The sequence below is a fragment of the Genypterus blacodes genome, unplaced genomic scaffold (assembly GCF_046128005.1).
Source record: "Genypterus blacodes isolate CSIRO-AG114 ecotype Tasmania unplaced genomic scaffold, CSIRO-AGI_Gbla_v1 ptg000172l_1, whole genome shotgun sequence".
Taxonomy (NCBI): Eukaryota; Metazoa; Chordata; class Actinopteri; order Ophidiiformes; family Ophidiidae; genus Genypterus; species Genypterus blacodes.
Window position 1 is genome coordinate 40895 of NW_027466973.1, and position 15479 is coordinate 56373.

A 15479-nucleotide genomic window follows, 5' to 3' on the forward strand; every position below is an offset into this window, starting at 1 on the left:
AACAATGATATCACAGGCAGACGTTCCGATGTCCTGCATCGGAGCAATGGCATTCTAGTCCCATACCCCAAACTTCACAAACACATATTTCATTCCAGTCTGCTCTTATTTCACTGCTGAACCCTTAATCTTATTTGAACAAATATGCAAAGTATGTGACATCTAATAATGGCAGTGCTCTTCAGAAAAGATCATCTTACAATGACTGCCACAGTTCTCCACTTTTCTAGAGTTACAGCTTCTAGCAACGTCTACTGTCAACTGGAGCGTTTGGATTGCATAACCAGCTCTCTAGCACGTGTACTACACTGCCATCTTATGGTCAGATATAATGGTATATCCTCATTTGACCAGAGAAGCTCCTACTGGGTCGTTTCATTATTTTAAAGTTTATTTGTCTCCATGAATAGTGAATCAGGGGCCCACCTAGTATAGGGACCTTATACAGTTTAGCAGTTTCTATCATTCTAATCAATACACGTCATAATGTTGCTGAAATGAATTCATGCAGACTGCAACGTAACAGAAATTGTTTCATTGTATCGCACTGAACAGTACTTTTAGTCCTGAGATGTGCTTTCTGTTCAACTGTTTCGAATTTGTGAAACTTTTGAGATTCAAAGCAATGTTGAAGGCTAAAAAAGGCTCTGGCCTGCTATCTGTAGGAGGCCGTGTGGTCTTGGTGTGCCTGAGAGAGCAGGCGATAGTAAAGGCAATGCACAGCTGTGACGCTGACAGGGGGTATGGAGGGGCTTATGGCCCGGCAGGCAATCAGGAAGCTCTCATCCTGAGTGACAAGCACTCCTTGTGACTCCCTACATGGGCACATCAACTTTGGGGCTCATGACTCTCACTGGCCGCCACCCACCTTCTCGGCCTTTCTCAACACCCCCATACACCCTTACACCCATACACCAGCCATGGTATCTTCTGGAAGCTTCTGAATGGGAGCTGAGAGAACTCCCACTCCCCCTTGAGTATAAAAAGACACCGGCATGTCACAGGTTCAGTACTGAGTCAGAAGCTATTTCCTGGACACATCACAGGAGCAGCACACTTCACACATTTGGAGATCTGCAAGAAGCAACTCATTTGTCGACTTTAGTGAAGAAGGGACTGAAGAGAAGAGCTCTACTCAAGGTAAGACTGAAGAACAGAACATTTTTTTCTTTGTTGTGTTTCAAATTTAACATTAGAATAATGATCGAAAGCAAAACACACAAAAAGCTACGTAATCAATTCAGATATCTGTGAATGAATAGGATAGCCTCTGTACAATCAGTACACTGATGAGACTCTAAATGGTGAGGAGCACATGGCCAGCAGGGTGACCCTGAGCATGAGAGCAATGGCGGAGGGGCAGAAGAAGCAGTTTGCACAAAGAGCTTTACCACAGATTCAAATGAATTCACAGCAGAATAGCAAAAAAGCAGGATTCTAAGCACAGCAGCTGGATGTGAGGGCAATGAAAGCGTGTGGCTCCACTCATCAGATAGATGTAAGGCTCATTTTAATCGCACATTTGCTTAATATTTATTGCAGCTGCACTTCTCTTCTTCTCTGCGGCTTTCAAATACCAACCTGTGCCCTGCCTATTAAATATATATGATTTCAGCTCTGTAGTCTTTTTACAAGTAAGCTGCATTTAAAATCTCCTTCCATTTGGTCTGCATTGTCTGTAGTCTGTTCTTCGTTTCACATGGAGGTGTTAAGTGACACAGGTCGCAGCTGTTGGCAGGGGGTCGGGAAAACTCCTCCCACTTATGCCTGAGGGAACATGTGCAACAAGAGTCTCTGGCTTTCATGGACAGTATCAGCCACTCCTCCTCCTCTACTGAGGAGAAGGAGGAGCCGAAAAAGGAAAAAGACCTAATAATCTAAATTACAGTTTTGAGATGTTACAACGACCACCTTCTTCTTTCAGATGCCAGAGCATTCAGGACCCACTATGGAGGATGAAGTGGAGACATTCGCCTTCCAGGCTGAGATTGCTCAGCTTATGTCTCTGATTATTAACACCTTCTATTCAAATAAAGAAATCTTCCTCAGGGAGCTCATCTCCAACTCCTCAGATGTAAGTAAAATAAGTCTGTTATTACTTAACCTCATTACATGAATAACCACTGGCTATATAACTCCAGATCTAGAGATCAGAAAGGCTTTGATGATGCCTTAAATGAAAGACAACATCTGTGCCATAATGTGCAATAAATTGATTGACTGAAAATCAAAGCCTCTCCAGAATGGAGTGAAAAAAGGAGATCTATATCCAAAGTTGATGGCTCAGTGGCTCCACTTACCTCCTATATTCCTTTCTGACAGGCGTTGGACAAAATCAGATATGAAAGCTTGACCGACCCGAGCAGACTTGAGGGCTGCAAGGACCTGAAGATCGAAATCACCCCTGACCTCCACGCTCGCACCCTCACCCTGGTCGACACGGGCATTGGCATGACCAAGGCCGACCTGATCAACAACCTGGGAACCATCGCCAAGTCCGGCACCAAGGCTTTCATGGAGGCTCTGCAAGCCGGAGCTGACATCTCCATGATTGGTCAGTTCGGTGTGGGTTTCTACTCGGCCTACCTGGTGGCCGAGAGGGTGACGGTCATCACCAAGCACAACGATGATGAGCAGTACGTGTGGGAGTCTTCAGCTGGAGGCTCTTTCACTGTTAAAGTTGACCCTGGTACGTTTGACTCTAAACTCACTGTTGTGACATTCAAATCGATAAAAAGTTTGATGAATATGACATGGAACTGCTCTCATCCTTGATTGTAACTTTAGGAGAGCCCATTGGCAGAGGCACAAAGGTGATCCTCCATCTGAAGGACGACCAGACAGAATACTGTGAGGAGAAGCGAGTCAAGGAGGTCGTGAAGAAGCACTCCCAGTTCATTGGCTACCCCATTACACTTTATGTAAGTTATTATGGGGCGTTCCCTTCTGAGAAATCTAATAAACACCAAGTATATTAAAGATACTGACATGCTATGACATCATCTTATTCAAGGTGGAGAAAACTAGGGAGAAGGAGGTGGATCTTGACGAGGGAGTGAAGGAAGAGGAGGCCGAGAAGGACGCTGCCGAGAACAAGGACAAACCTAAGATCGAGGATGTGGGCTCTGATGAGGAAGAGGACAAGGAGGGCACTAACAAGAGGATGAAGAAGGTGAAGGAGAAGTACATCGATGCTCAGGAGCTGAATAAGACCAAGCCAATCTGGACCCGCAACCCCGACGACATCACAAACGAGGAATATGGAGAGTTCTATAAGAGCCTGACCAACGACTGGGAGGACCACCTGGCTGTCAAGGTATCATACGTGTAATAAGCACAGCAACATGTGAAACCCACCCACGTCTTCCTACCATTTGTACTTTAGTAACTTCTTTATTTCTGCCATCTTCAGCATTTCTCGGTGGAGGGCCAGCTGGAGTTCCGTGCTTTGCTCTTCGTGCCCAGGAGGGCCTCGTTCGACCTCTTTGAAAACAAGAAAAAGAGGAACAACATCAAGCTGTATGTGCGCAGGGTCTTCATCATGGACAACTGTGATGAGCTGATCCCAGAGTATCTCAGTGAGTATAACTGTTATTGATAATGTTGTGCAGCTGAGGTGTGTGGTTTCACACCGAAGGGGTTTATTACACATCATTCATCTGGGTTAGCTGTCTGACCTGTTCATCTTAACTCTCCATCAGATTTCATCAAGGGTGTGGTGGACTCTGAGGATCTGCCCCTGAACATCTCCAGAGAGATGCTGCAGCAGAGCAAGATCCTGAAGGTCATCCGCAAGAACCTGGTGAAGAAGTGCCTGGAGCTGTTCACCGAGCTGTCCGAGGACAAGGACAACTACAAGAAGTACTACGAGCAGTTCTCCAAGAACATCAAGGTAAATTAACGGGAATTCATTCATTGAATTTGCCCCAATGTCAAATTTGGGTTTAACCCTTAACATATTATATTTTATATTTCAGCTGGGCATCCATGAGGACTCCCAGAACAGGAAGAAGCTGTCTGACATGCTGCGTTACTACACATCAGCCTCTGGAGACGAGGTGGTGTCCCTGAAGGAATATGTGTCACGTATGAAGGACACCCAGAAGCACATCTACTACATCACTGGTTAGTCTTCATCTCCATTCATTCATTATTAGCCTCCTTATATATATATTTGCTTGATCTCATTAAATAACATAAATCTGTGGATTCACTTTGACAGGTGAGACCAAAGACCAGGTGGCCAACTCTGCCTTTGTGGAGCGCCTACGTAAGGCCGGCCTGGAGGTCATCTACATGATCGAGCCCATCGATGAGTACTGTGTCCAGCAGCTGAAGGAGTACGACGGCAAGAATTTGGTCTCAGTCACCAAAGAGGGCCTGGAGCTCCCTGAGGATGAGGATGAGAAGAAGAAGCAGGAGGAACTCCAAACTAAATTTGAGAACCTTTGTAAGATCATGAAGGACATCCTTGACAAGAAGATTGAAAAGGTAATATTTCTCCTCTTTGAAATGAGTTTCATTTCTTATTGTTATACTCCACATTGTATTTGATCAGGAGCACAGCACACTGAATGAATATAAATGGTTTCCGCCCAGGTCTCTGTCTCCAACCGTCTGGTGTCGTCCCCCTGCTGTATCGTCACCAGCACCTACGGCTGGACGGCCAACATGGAGAGGATCATGAAGTCTCAGGCCCTCAGAGATAACTCCACCATGGGCTACATGACTGCCAAGAAGCATCTGGAAATCAACCCAGATCATCCCATTGTTGAGACCCTGAGGGTGAAAGCAGAGGCGGACAAGAACGACAAAGCTGTGAAGGACCTGGTGATTCTGCTGTTTGAGACCGCCCTGCTGTCCTCAGGCTTCACGCTGGAAGACCCCCAGACACACTCCAACCGCATCTACAGAATGATCAAGCTGGGTCTGGGTAAGCTCCGCCTTTTGATTTAATGTTATAACTTAGCAAAACCGAAACCTGCTACAATAACTTACATTTGCTTGTCTTTCTCACTTTTATGCAGCGATTGATTATTTGTCTACTGTGTTTAGATTGATCTTAAGTCTCCTTTTTATGGGTATTGTCTTGTTTTATGTGGATGTTTGCTGCTATCTAATGCACTGGGAAGGCGTTTCTGCCTCACAGGGATAATAAAATATTATAATGTTATATTACTGCAGATCACATGATGACTGTGGCTATTGAACATTGAAGGACTTTGGTTGCTGATGTTTATTCTGTATTATTCATAGGTATTGATGATGATGACTCAGCGGTGGAGGACCTCATCCAGCCCGCTGATGAAGACATGCCTGTACTGGAAGGAGACGACGACACATCGAGAATGGAGGAAGTTGACTAAAGTATTCAATTCGGATTGTGCCTCCTTTCACATGTTCATTTTTTTAAATTTTTTTTTAACTTATAGTGCCTCTTCAAATAGACATTTCATTCTAACACAACTGTCTTAGTTGTTTAACAGTATTATTAACTGGTTACTACAAATCAAACACGAACGTTTCGGCCACATTACAGCAGCTGCTTCTAAATCGACCGGAAGACTCATAAAGTAAAGTCAGTGTGCGGTTGACTTATGTCTTTTTTAACGGTTACATTTTTTATGAGAAGGATTCCAATTTTTAATAAAAATATATTGAGAAATATTAACTACAACGTCTCTTTGTCTGTGTTACGCCTGCTTGTTTCTGATTTTCGCTTCTTTGTTTCATGAGCGCTATCTCACATGAGGGGACACACACACGCGTACACACACACGCGTACACACACACGCACACACACAGACACACACAGCTGCGCTTCTTCTCGAAGTTTCACTGGTCCTCCCCCATACCGGATCAATTCCACTTTCAAACCCGGCGTCGCTTCCGCATGCGACGCGGCGGAAGCTCCGCCTCTCCCCCGTTCATTTAAACGGAGAGGGGCGCGTAGCATGCATCTGACTGACAACCTCCCGAGCCAATCAGCGAGCAGCAGCAGCCGCGCGCATCCAGATAGTTCTGGAAGGTTCTGAGAGGCTTTAAAGCTCCCAGCTTCCCTCGGCCCGTGACTCACATCCTGTCTGCCTGCGGGACTGACCAGACCGCCATCCCTCTGCTGCCGGACGCTGCCAAACCTTGCGACCGAGGTAAATAAAGCCCTGGAATACTATTGTATGGAATTACAACATAATTAGGAAACGACGAAGCCCACACGTGTATGATTGTGTTATAACATTGTTATGTCGTTGGCTCGGTTCGCTGCTCGGGTTCACTAAAGTTCTCATGCTGTCTTTTAAAGATGGAGATGAAACACAATGACGTTAATAGATGTGAGCACTCTGCGCTAACGTCCATCACGGTGCAGGGGCTGCTTGTTATTGATTGACAGCTCACTTTGATTTCATGATGACACATCTGGGTCATCGGATCAAACTTTGTTCTAGAATTATGTCCTCAGGTCCGCAGGCGTCTGTGCTGGCGTCTTTTTGTCGCTCAGTCTGATCAGGCGGAGGCCACATGGACCACATGGTGCCACCTTGCTACACTTGTCAGACTGGAATTACGCTAAGTAGGCGAAACCTCTGACTAATCTTCATCCTATTGCCTAATCGGGGGAGACTCTGAGGTTCTCCACGCGTTGGTGGCCTCAGTCTGTCGTGACATCGCGTTAAAACGGAGGGAGACCGGTGGATCCTTCACTGCACACCGTGAGCTCACTTACAGGAGGAGCTTTCGATTCCTGTAGAAACTGCTAGAAGAGTTCTGCTCGCCCCCCTGGTAGCTTCTAGAAGCCTGCATTTCGTCGGCAAACCGGCAGATGGCGCGCTTGTAACCATGTGCTGCCCTCTGAGCAGCCATTAGCTGTCCAGGGTTGATAGGGTCATGGAAACAAAAGGGATCTGACAGACTCAGGCCTGCTGAAGCCTCAGATCCAGACACTACGAGAGAAGATCAATCACAGCATCGCCTTCATATTCATATTCACACCAGCTGATAACAATTCATAATTCCTCAGGCTAAAATTGGATGAGGCTCAGTTCCTGTTGTGTAACCATAGTAACATGCCTGCAGCTCAGACACGATGCAAACCTGTGTGTTATTTTCAAAAGATATGAAGAAAATGTGACAATAAATATCTGAATTATCATATAAATATTCATTAAATTGCTGTTATTCATTTCTGTAACTTGAGCTTCTTCAATTTAAAGAGAAAATCATTGATTTTTAATTCATTTCCACACAAATCAATCACTGCATTCTCTGCATTTATGATGAATCTTCGGTGATATGAATATTACGCAACGGGCCTGAGAGCAGAAGGTGGCTGAGCTTCCTCTGCTGAGGCTGGATTAGAGACATGGACAGTCTGTTCCACCACCTGCCTGTTTAAGCCTCAGACTGGATGACTCACACGTTTGTCAGGCTCATGCTTGTGGACTGAAGGCTCATGTTTTTGTAAATTGCATAATAAACGGTTGGAAATATTAACAAATGACTCCTACACCAAACACGGTAATGTAGTTATACACACTCAGCTCTTTACTCAGGCTGAATGTATGAGATCATTGTTGTAACTCGTGTAGTATGACACAATGTTGTTTGTTAGATGAGATCACTATTGGTCATTTAAGCAGCTGTAGAGTCGTCACGGGCTTCAGGCAACATTGCAAGCAACGTTGTTTTAGCTGAAGGTTTGATTTTGTAGTTTGTTTTTTCTAATTGTGTTTTTCTTATTGTATGTGTGTGACTGATCATTTTCCTCCTACCCCACTCTGTGCAGATGCCTGAACCAGTTGACCAACTGATGGAGGAGGAGGTTGAGACCTTCGCCTTCCAGGCTGAGATCGCTCAGCTCATGTCTCTGATCATCAACACCTTCTACTCCAACAAAGAGATCTTCCTCAGGGAGCTCATCTCCAACTCCTCTGATGTAGGTCTCTAATCAGTCCAGGTGTAGAGATGTGTGTACTGCTGCTCAATGTTAGAAGAATCAGCTGTTTCATGTTGTGTATGATGGTCAGGGATGTTTTGGTCAAAGCCTATAGAGAGCCACAGTTTGTGAACCCTTTTTTGTTCTTCAGGCACTGGACAAAATCCGATATGAGAGTCTGACTGATCCAACCAAGCTGGACAACGGGAAAGACCTCAAAATTGAAATCATCCCCAACAAAGAGGAGCGCACCCTCACCCTGACCGACACGGGCATTGGCATGACCAAGGCTGACCTGATCAACAACCTGGGAACCATCGCCAAGTCCGGCACCAAGGCTTTCATGGAGGCTCTTCAGGCCGGGGCTGACATCTCCATGATCGGTCAGTTCGGTGTGGGTTTCTACTCGGCTTACCTGGTGGCCGAGAGGGTGACGGTCATCACCAAGCACAACGATGATGAGCAGTACGTGTGGGAGTCTTCAGCTGGAGGCTCTTTCACTGTCAAAGTGGACAACTGTGAGTGATGTCAAGACTCTGCACCGCCAAACGATTGACTAGTGTCTTAATTGTTGTCATAAAGCTGAAACCAACTTCTTCTTCTCTTCCAGCTGAGCCAATCGGGCGTGGCACCAGGGTGATCCTGCACCTGAAAGAAGACCAGATCGAATATATCGAGGAGAAGCGAGTGAAGGAGGTGGTGAAGAAGCACTCCCAGTTCATTGGCTACCCCATCACACTGTTTGTAAGTACCGAGTTCAGACAGCAGCAGAGTTTACAGCCAAGAACCATCAGAACATCACGTCAGCACTGTTCTGTCCTTTAAGAAGCTCTGCTCATTTCCACGTTTAGGTGGAGAAGGAGCGCGACAAGGAGGTGAGCGACGACGAGGCAGAGGAGGAGGAGGAGAAGGAGAAGGAGAAGGACAAGGAGGAAGACGAAGACAAGGAAAAGGACGAGGACAAGCCCGAGATCGAGGACGTGGGCTCGGACGAGGAACACGACCACGACAAGTGTTCAGAGGAGGACAAGAAGAAGAAGAAGAAGATCAAGGAGAAGTACATCGACCAGGAGGAGCTGAACAAGACCAAGCCTCTGTGGACCCGTAACCCTGACGACATCACCAACGAGGAGTACGGAGAGTTCTACAAGAGCCTGACCAATGACTGGGAGGACCACCTGGCTGTCAAGGTACGAGTCCTGATCGGTTCCTTCTGAGCCTTTTGATTGGCCTGTGTGTTTGTGATGAAGATGCGGTGAAGCTTTAACACAAACATCTCATCTCCCTCTGCAGCACTTCTCAGTGGAGGGCCAGCTGGAGTTCCGTGCGCTGCTGTTCGTGCCTCGCCGAGCTCCCTTTGACCTCTTTGAGAACAAGAAGAAGAAGAACAACATCAAGCTCTACGTGCGCCGGGTCTTCATCATGGACAACTGTGACGAGCTCATCCCCGAGTACCTCAGTGAGTCCTCACAAGGGGGAGGGAACATCTGACACGCTTCAATGAGTGTTCTGGTTCTAATAGAGGTGCTAAAGTTCTATTTTCTGAGAATGTCTGACCTGTGGATCTTAATTTTCAATCAGATTTCATCAAGGGTGTGGTGGACTCTGAGGATCTGCCCCTGAACATCTCCAGAGAGATGCTGCAGCAGAGCAAGATCCTGAAGGTCATCCGCAAGAACCTGGTGAAGAAGTGCCTGGAGCTGTTCACCGAGCTGTCCGAGGACACGGACAACTACAAGAAGTACTACGAGCAGTTCTCCAAGAACATCAAGGTCAGCCTCCTTATCTTCCTTTCTGTCAGAGCCCCGGGGCCTTGATGGTTATGAGAGCCAGCTGGGGTTTGACCTTCCCATGTCTCGGTGATATAAGGCACAAAATGAAAACCATGGAAGATGTAGTTGGACGCTGCTGTGTTTGTTGTCCTGGGTGATTCACTGTTGTGTGTCTGTGTGTGTGTGTGTGTTTCAGCTGGGCATCCATGAGGACTCCCAGAACAGGAAGAAGCTGTCTGACATGCTGCGTTACTACACCTCAGCCTCTGGAGACGAGGTGGTGTCCCTGAAGGACTACGTGTCCCGCATGAAGGACAACCAGAAGCACATCTACTACATCACTGGTGAGGCTGCTCTTCATCTTCATCTTCATCTTCACGAGCATGCTGTTAAACATCACACGCAGTGTCTGACGACGCCGTCACGACTGCTTTACAGGTGAGACCAAGGACCAGGTGGCCAACTCTGCCTTTGTTGAGCGCCTACGTAAGGCCGGCCTGGAGGTCATCTACATGATCGAGCCCATCGATGAGTACTGTGTCCAGCAGCTGAAGGAGTACGACGGCAAGAATCTGGTCTCAGTCACCAAGGAGGGTCTGGAGCTCCCTGAGGATGATGACGAGAAGAAGAAGCAGGAGGAGAAGAACACTCAGTTTGAGAACCTGTGCAAGATCATGAAGGACATCCTGGAGAAGAAGGTGGAGAAGGTGAGTCAGTCAGTAAAGGTCACAGTGTTAAAGATCCATCTGAGCCTTAAGGCCTCAGCATTTTGAACCAAATGTACACATTGGTATCTAATTTCAATGTCAATCTGAACTATTAGTGGAACTATTCAAACATCTCACCACTACATCTCATGTGTCTTATGTTTTGCTCCCTCAGGTCTCCGTCTCCAACCGTCTGGTGTCGTCCCCCTGCTGCATCGTCACCAGCACCTACGGCTGGTCAGCCAACATGGAGAGGATCATGAAGGCCCAGGCCCTCAGAGATAACTCCACCATGGGCTACATGGCTGCCAAGAAGCACCTGGAGATCAACCCAGAGCATCCCATCGTGGAGACGCTGAGGCAGAAGGCAGAGGCCGACAAGAACGATAAGTCTGTGAAGGACCTGGTGATTCTGCTGTTTGAGACCGCCCTGCTGTCCTCAGGCTTCACGCTGGACGACCCTCAGACACACTCCAACCGCATCTACAGAATGATCAAGCTGGGTCTGGGTAAGATGTTTGATCGGTGACTCATTCTATACCAAAGCCTATAGAATGATCTGTATGTTCTCAGTTCATTAAGAGCTTTGACCTTTCTCCAGTGACTCACAATCTGCCTTTTCTCTGATCCAGGTATTGATGAAGACGAGCTGAGCACAGAGGAAGCCGCCCCTCCTCCCACCGAGGACATGCCTGCTCTGGAAGGGGAGGACGAGGACACGTCCAGGATGGAGGAGGTGGATTAGACTCCGCCCCCCTCGCCGGCTCACGTTCAGCTGTAGTGTTACATAAAATCACAAGTTTGATGTTGTAAATGAACAATGTCCCCACATTCCTTTGATCCGATATCACTCAGATTCCACACCACAGTTCCGGTTCATTCCTTTAAACCTTTTTTATTTTTGTTGTCACTTTTTGTATCTTGAGTTGTTCCGACGCATTTTTTTGTATTTATTGACATTCCAACATTCTGTCTGTGTTCACTTTTACTGTAAATATATCAAAAATTGATATGATTGGTTATTTGAAACAGTGGGATTCATGGAATAAAGGTGTTTACCATGTTAACCAGTCACAGTTTGTCTTTTAATCTGCTCAATTTAAGTCAAGGAAGTTGTCAAACAAGCCAATAAAACAGAATGGGGACAAACAAACCATCTGAACTCATAAACACTGTGACAAAGCTGTAATCTGTGATTTAAATCTCCAGCAGACCCGTGTGTGATAATGGAACTAGACATATAAAAGTAAGAAGAGATATTAATGTGTTTTCATTTAAGTAGTAAAGACCAAAGCAGGAAGAATCTGCTCATTCAGTTAAAATGTGAATGAGTGTAAGAGTAGTGATAGTAAATGTCCACAAGATGGCGTTCATGCAAAGCTCAGGGTGCACAGGCAGCTAGAGTTACGATATGATCAATCAGCTGATGGTCACAAGGACACACACACACACAACCAGGATTTAGTATTTTAATTGTAGAGATGTATCAAAGTGAAACAAACATACCGGAGGATGTTTTGGGGACAATATGTCGTTGTTTGATCAACTTTTCCGATCACTAAGTGTCTTGATTAATACACCCCCCAAAATTCGGTCATGGTTGTCAAGAATTAAATAATCAACCGTTAAAAACAGATTATTTGCCTCCTTGGTGCCCAGGACAAACATCCCCATCCTGCTGTACCAACTACAACCACCAGGTGGCTCTCCTCTCTCGTAGAGCTCGACTGTGATTGATCACGTGACGGGCAGTAACCAATCACAGTGCGAGGAGGGGCCGGAGCGCTGCCCCGAGAGTTGTCAAGGTTTTAGGTTGTGGACTCTCCGAGCGGGGACCAAGGGCGGAGACGACGGCGGAGCGATGCCGAATAAAGCCAAGAAAGACAAGGTGAGCCGGGGGGTTCAGCCCGGAGGGGAGCACCGGGGCGGGGGTAGGTAGTGGCGGAGGTATTTCACGGCTGTTCACGGAGGAAACCGGCCTCGTTTAAGGGGACGAACCAGCGCGGCGTCCCGTCAACATTAGCCGAGCAGCAGCAGCAGCAGCTAGCCAGCCTGACAGACAGACAGGCAGCGTGCTAGCGCCGCTAATGAGGCACCGTTACTCAGGAGGAGGAGGAGGAAGGTGGCTCCTCATCAGCTGTTAGGATGGTTTGTGGTCTGCTCTGGATCTGCCCTCATGTTCTGGATCTGCTCTGGTTCTGCTCTGGATCTGCTGTCTCAATGACTTCCTCTATGTCCTTATTCCCTTAGGAGTCTCCTAAGTCTGGAAAAGTGGGAAAGAGCGGAGGGCAGGAGAACTCCCAGCATGAGGTGAGGTCACAACACACATGTACACACAACAACACAAACACATCTGTGTGGCCTTCATGGAGCCTGTCAGAGGAGTGTGTGAGTACAGGTGTGTGTGTGTGTGTGTGTGTGTGTGTGTGTGTGTGTGTGTGTGTGTGTGTGTGTGTGTGTGTGTGTGTGTGTGTGTGTGAGTACAGGTGTGTGTGAGTACAGGTGTGTGTGTGTGTGTGTGTGTGAGAGAGTACAAGTGTGTGTGAGTACAGGTGTGTGTGTGTGTGTGTGTGTGTGTGTGTGTGTGTGTGTGTATGTGCGTGCTCACCTGTCCAGCACCAGGCCGTAGTGACATCACCCCCCCCCACATGTAGAGCAGCTTAGGCAGAGAGGCTGATGAGGCTCTATGATGCAGAGCTCTAACCCCTCTGTGACGCTGCTCAGGGAGGAGTTTCTGCCCCTCTATCCCTCAGTGCTCTCCTCTCTGCTGCTCTTCAGCTCCACATAGAGGCCAACCTGTCCTACAGATGCTCTATATTTCTGATGAAGATACTAAATGATTGATCTGAGCTTCTCTCCTGCATGCATGAGGAGAGAGGATGACTGTTTGATCCTCTTCATCATGGAGTGCTGAGCCCTGAGCTCCTCTAACTGGGCTCTAAGTGACTTTGTTCAATCCCTGTGAACTCAGAGGCTCACAGGGAGGTGTGTGTGTGTGTGTGTGTGTGTGTGTGTGTGTGTGTGTGTGTGTGTGTGTGTGTGTGTGTGTGTGTGTGTGTGTGTGTGTGTGTGTGTGTGTGTGTGTGTGTGTGTGTGTGTGTGTGAGAACAGAAACGTCCCCCTGTTACCTTGACTATCAGACACCATAAAGCCACTTGAAGTGTTGTGGGTGCAGCTGTGCCTCCAGGTGTGTTGATCGTGTTGAACCATCACACTGAGCTCAGAGAAACCTCATGCCAGGAAGTCAAACCAGCGAGCTTCTACAGGAGCTAAAAACATCTGACGTGAGCGCGGCGGCGGCGGCGCTCTTCCGCACCTCCGCCCTCCTCAGCCTCACATGTGGTTTGTGTCTTCAGCAGGGCTCCAACAGGAAGTCCAGCAACAGCCTCCCTCCCACCACCCAGCTGCTGAAGGGGAAGCAGCCCGGCTCCCAGACGCCCGTCAAGAAGGACAAGAGGCAGAGCTCGTCACGCTTCAGCCTGAGCAACAACAGAGAGCTGCAGAAGCTGCCGGCGTTTAAAGGTACGGCCCTCTAGAGTCACACAGCTTCAATGGTGTGGAGAGAGATGGAGAGAGAAAGGAAAGGTCAAAGGTCAGAGTGTGGATGTTGTGTATTTCTGAGAGTGAGGTCATAGGTGAAGGTGGAGACACACACACACAGAGAGAGAGAGAGAGAGAGGAGAGAGAGAGAGAGGAGAGAGAGAGAGAGAGAGAGAGAGAGAGAGAGAGAGAGAGAGAGAGAGAGAGAGAGAGGAGAGAGAGAGAGAGAGAGAGAGAGAGAGAGAGAGAGAGAGAGAGAGAGAGAGAGAGAGAGAGAGAGAGAGAGAGAGAGAGAGAGAGAGAGAGAGAGAGCTGCCAGCTTGAGTCACATTTAGAATATGATCCACTCTATCTGATATGTTCCTGTGTGGCAGAGCGACAAGTGTCCCTCTGCCCAGAGCAGCACGAGTAGAGGGTGACGGATCTCTGCCCGTTAATAAGTCATCGCACAGAAAAAAACTCAGGGCTGCCAGGGAAAGTGTTACATACGTAGATAAGCACACGCACACACACACACACACACACACACTCTGTATTTAGCCAGCTTCCTGTGACCTCAGAGGAGGAGGAGGACGGTCCTGGGCTTGGACTTTGTGCTGGATTTAAACCAAGCGTCTATATTTAGTGGTAATCCAGAGATAAGGCTTTAATGCTGCGGCCCTCGTGTGTCAGGATGCTGCCTGCCAGAGAGTGACGCTCTACTGCCACTCCTCCCCACGACACGCCCTCATAGAGCCACCTGGAGCATCTACACTACTGAGTTAGTCATTATGGTGAAGAACCAATGTGGAGTCAGAGTAGAGCAAAGTCCAGACTCTGCTGCTGCTGGGTCCAGGCTCTGCTGCTGCTGGGTCCAGACTCTGCTGCTGCTGGGTCCAGGCTCTGCTGCTGCTGGGTCCAGACTCTGCTGCTGCTGGGTCCAGACTCTGCTGCTGCTGGGTCCAGACTCTGCTGCTGCTGGGTCCAGACTCTGCTGCTGCTAGGGTCCAGGCTCTGCTGCTAGGGTCCAGACTCTGCTGCTGGCCCTTTGGTACCTGTAGTCTCTAGCGGCCCTTGTCAGCAGCTGTTAGGGGTCTTGTTCTGCATGTGTTTTGCTGTGGTTGATTACAAACTGTGGAGTGGCAGCTGGAGTCCCTGTCTGTAACTCCAGTTGACCCTGTGTTGTTCTTCATTCTCTTGTATCAGAGTGAAGCTGGTTTGCATTGTGCTGTAACCATGAAGCAGCATTTCATCTCTGATTAAAGGCGGAGCAGAGCTTTGATAACATTCTGCAGAGATGTTATCTGCTCTGTTTTCATTCCAGGCATATTTACCTCCTCCTGATGGAGACTCCTGTCCGTGAACCTGCAGAGCTGCGAGGCCGGGCCGAGCCCCTGACCCGGAGCAGGCCACACTGCAGAGGCCTGAAGGGAGAGCAGAGCTTCACTGCCTCAGATCAGATCAGTGTGATTATAAGACACAAGATAGCAACCAGCGAAAAGTTCTGTTTTATCAGGTCTGAGTTCAAGAGTCCAGATTAGTTTGGAT

At 47.8% G+C, this 15479-nt stretch overlaps 3 protein-coding genes across 4 annotated transcripts; all 3 read left to right on the forward strand.

Annotated features, from left to right (window-relative positions):
- The first annotated feature begins 996 nt into the window (after window positions 1–996).
- On the forward strand, window positions 997–5671 carry hsp90aa1.1 (heat shock protein 90, alpha (cytosolic), class A member 1, tandem duplicate 1). Its single transcript, XM_076167752.1, has 11 exons — window positions 997–1140; window positions 1925–2074; window positions 2323–2689; window positions 2788–2921; window positions 3014–3316; window positions 3413–3578; window positions 3702–3892; window positions 3978–4125; window positions 4223–4491; window positions 4600–4933; window positions 5257–5671. Exons 2-11 carry the CDS (start codon window positions 1925–1927, stop codon window positions 5364–5366), a joined length of 2172 nt encoding a protein of 723 aa, XP_076023867.1. The 5' UTR covers window positions 997–1140; the 3' UTR covers window positions 5367–5671.
- Window positions 5672–6014: 343 nt separating this feature from the next.
- On the forward strand, window positions 6015–11486 carry hsp90aa1.2 (heat shock protein 90, alpha (cytosolic), class A member 1, tandem duplicate 2). Its single transcript, XM_076167753.1, has 11 exons — window positions 6015–6149; window positions 7784–7933; window positions 8085–8451; window positions 8544–8677; window positions 8785–9123; window positions 9227–9392; window positions 9515–9705; window positions 9902–10049; window positions 10144–10412; window positions 10588–10921; window positions 11045–11486. Exons 2-11 carry the CDS (start codon window positions 7784–7786, stop codon window positions 11155–11157), a joined length of 2211 nt encoding a protein of 736 aa, XP_076023868.1. The 5' UTR covers window positions 6015–6149; the 3' UTR covers window positions 11158–11486.
- Window positions 11487–11631: 145 nt separating this feature from the next.
- On the forward strand, window positions 11632–14040 carry ppp2r5cb (protein phosphatase 2, regulatory subunit B', gamma b). 2 transcript variants are annotated; one of them, XM_076167754.1, is made up of 3 exons: window positions 11632–12300; window positions 12663–12722; window positions 13769–14040. In XM_076167754.1, exons 1-3 carry the CDS (start codon window positions 12274–12276, stop codon window positions 13946–13948), a joined length of 267 nt encoding a protein of 88 aa, XP_076023869.1. In that variant the 5' UTR covers window positions 11632–12273; the 3' UTR covers window positions 13949–14040. The 2 variants fall into 2 exon arrangements, with proteins under 2 accessions (XP_076023869.1, XP_076023871.1); XM_076167756.1 differs by having other exon boundaries at window positions 12120–12300; window positions 13772–14034.
- Window positions 14041–15479: the final 1439 nt, after the last annotated feature.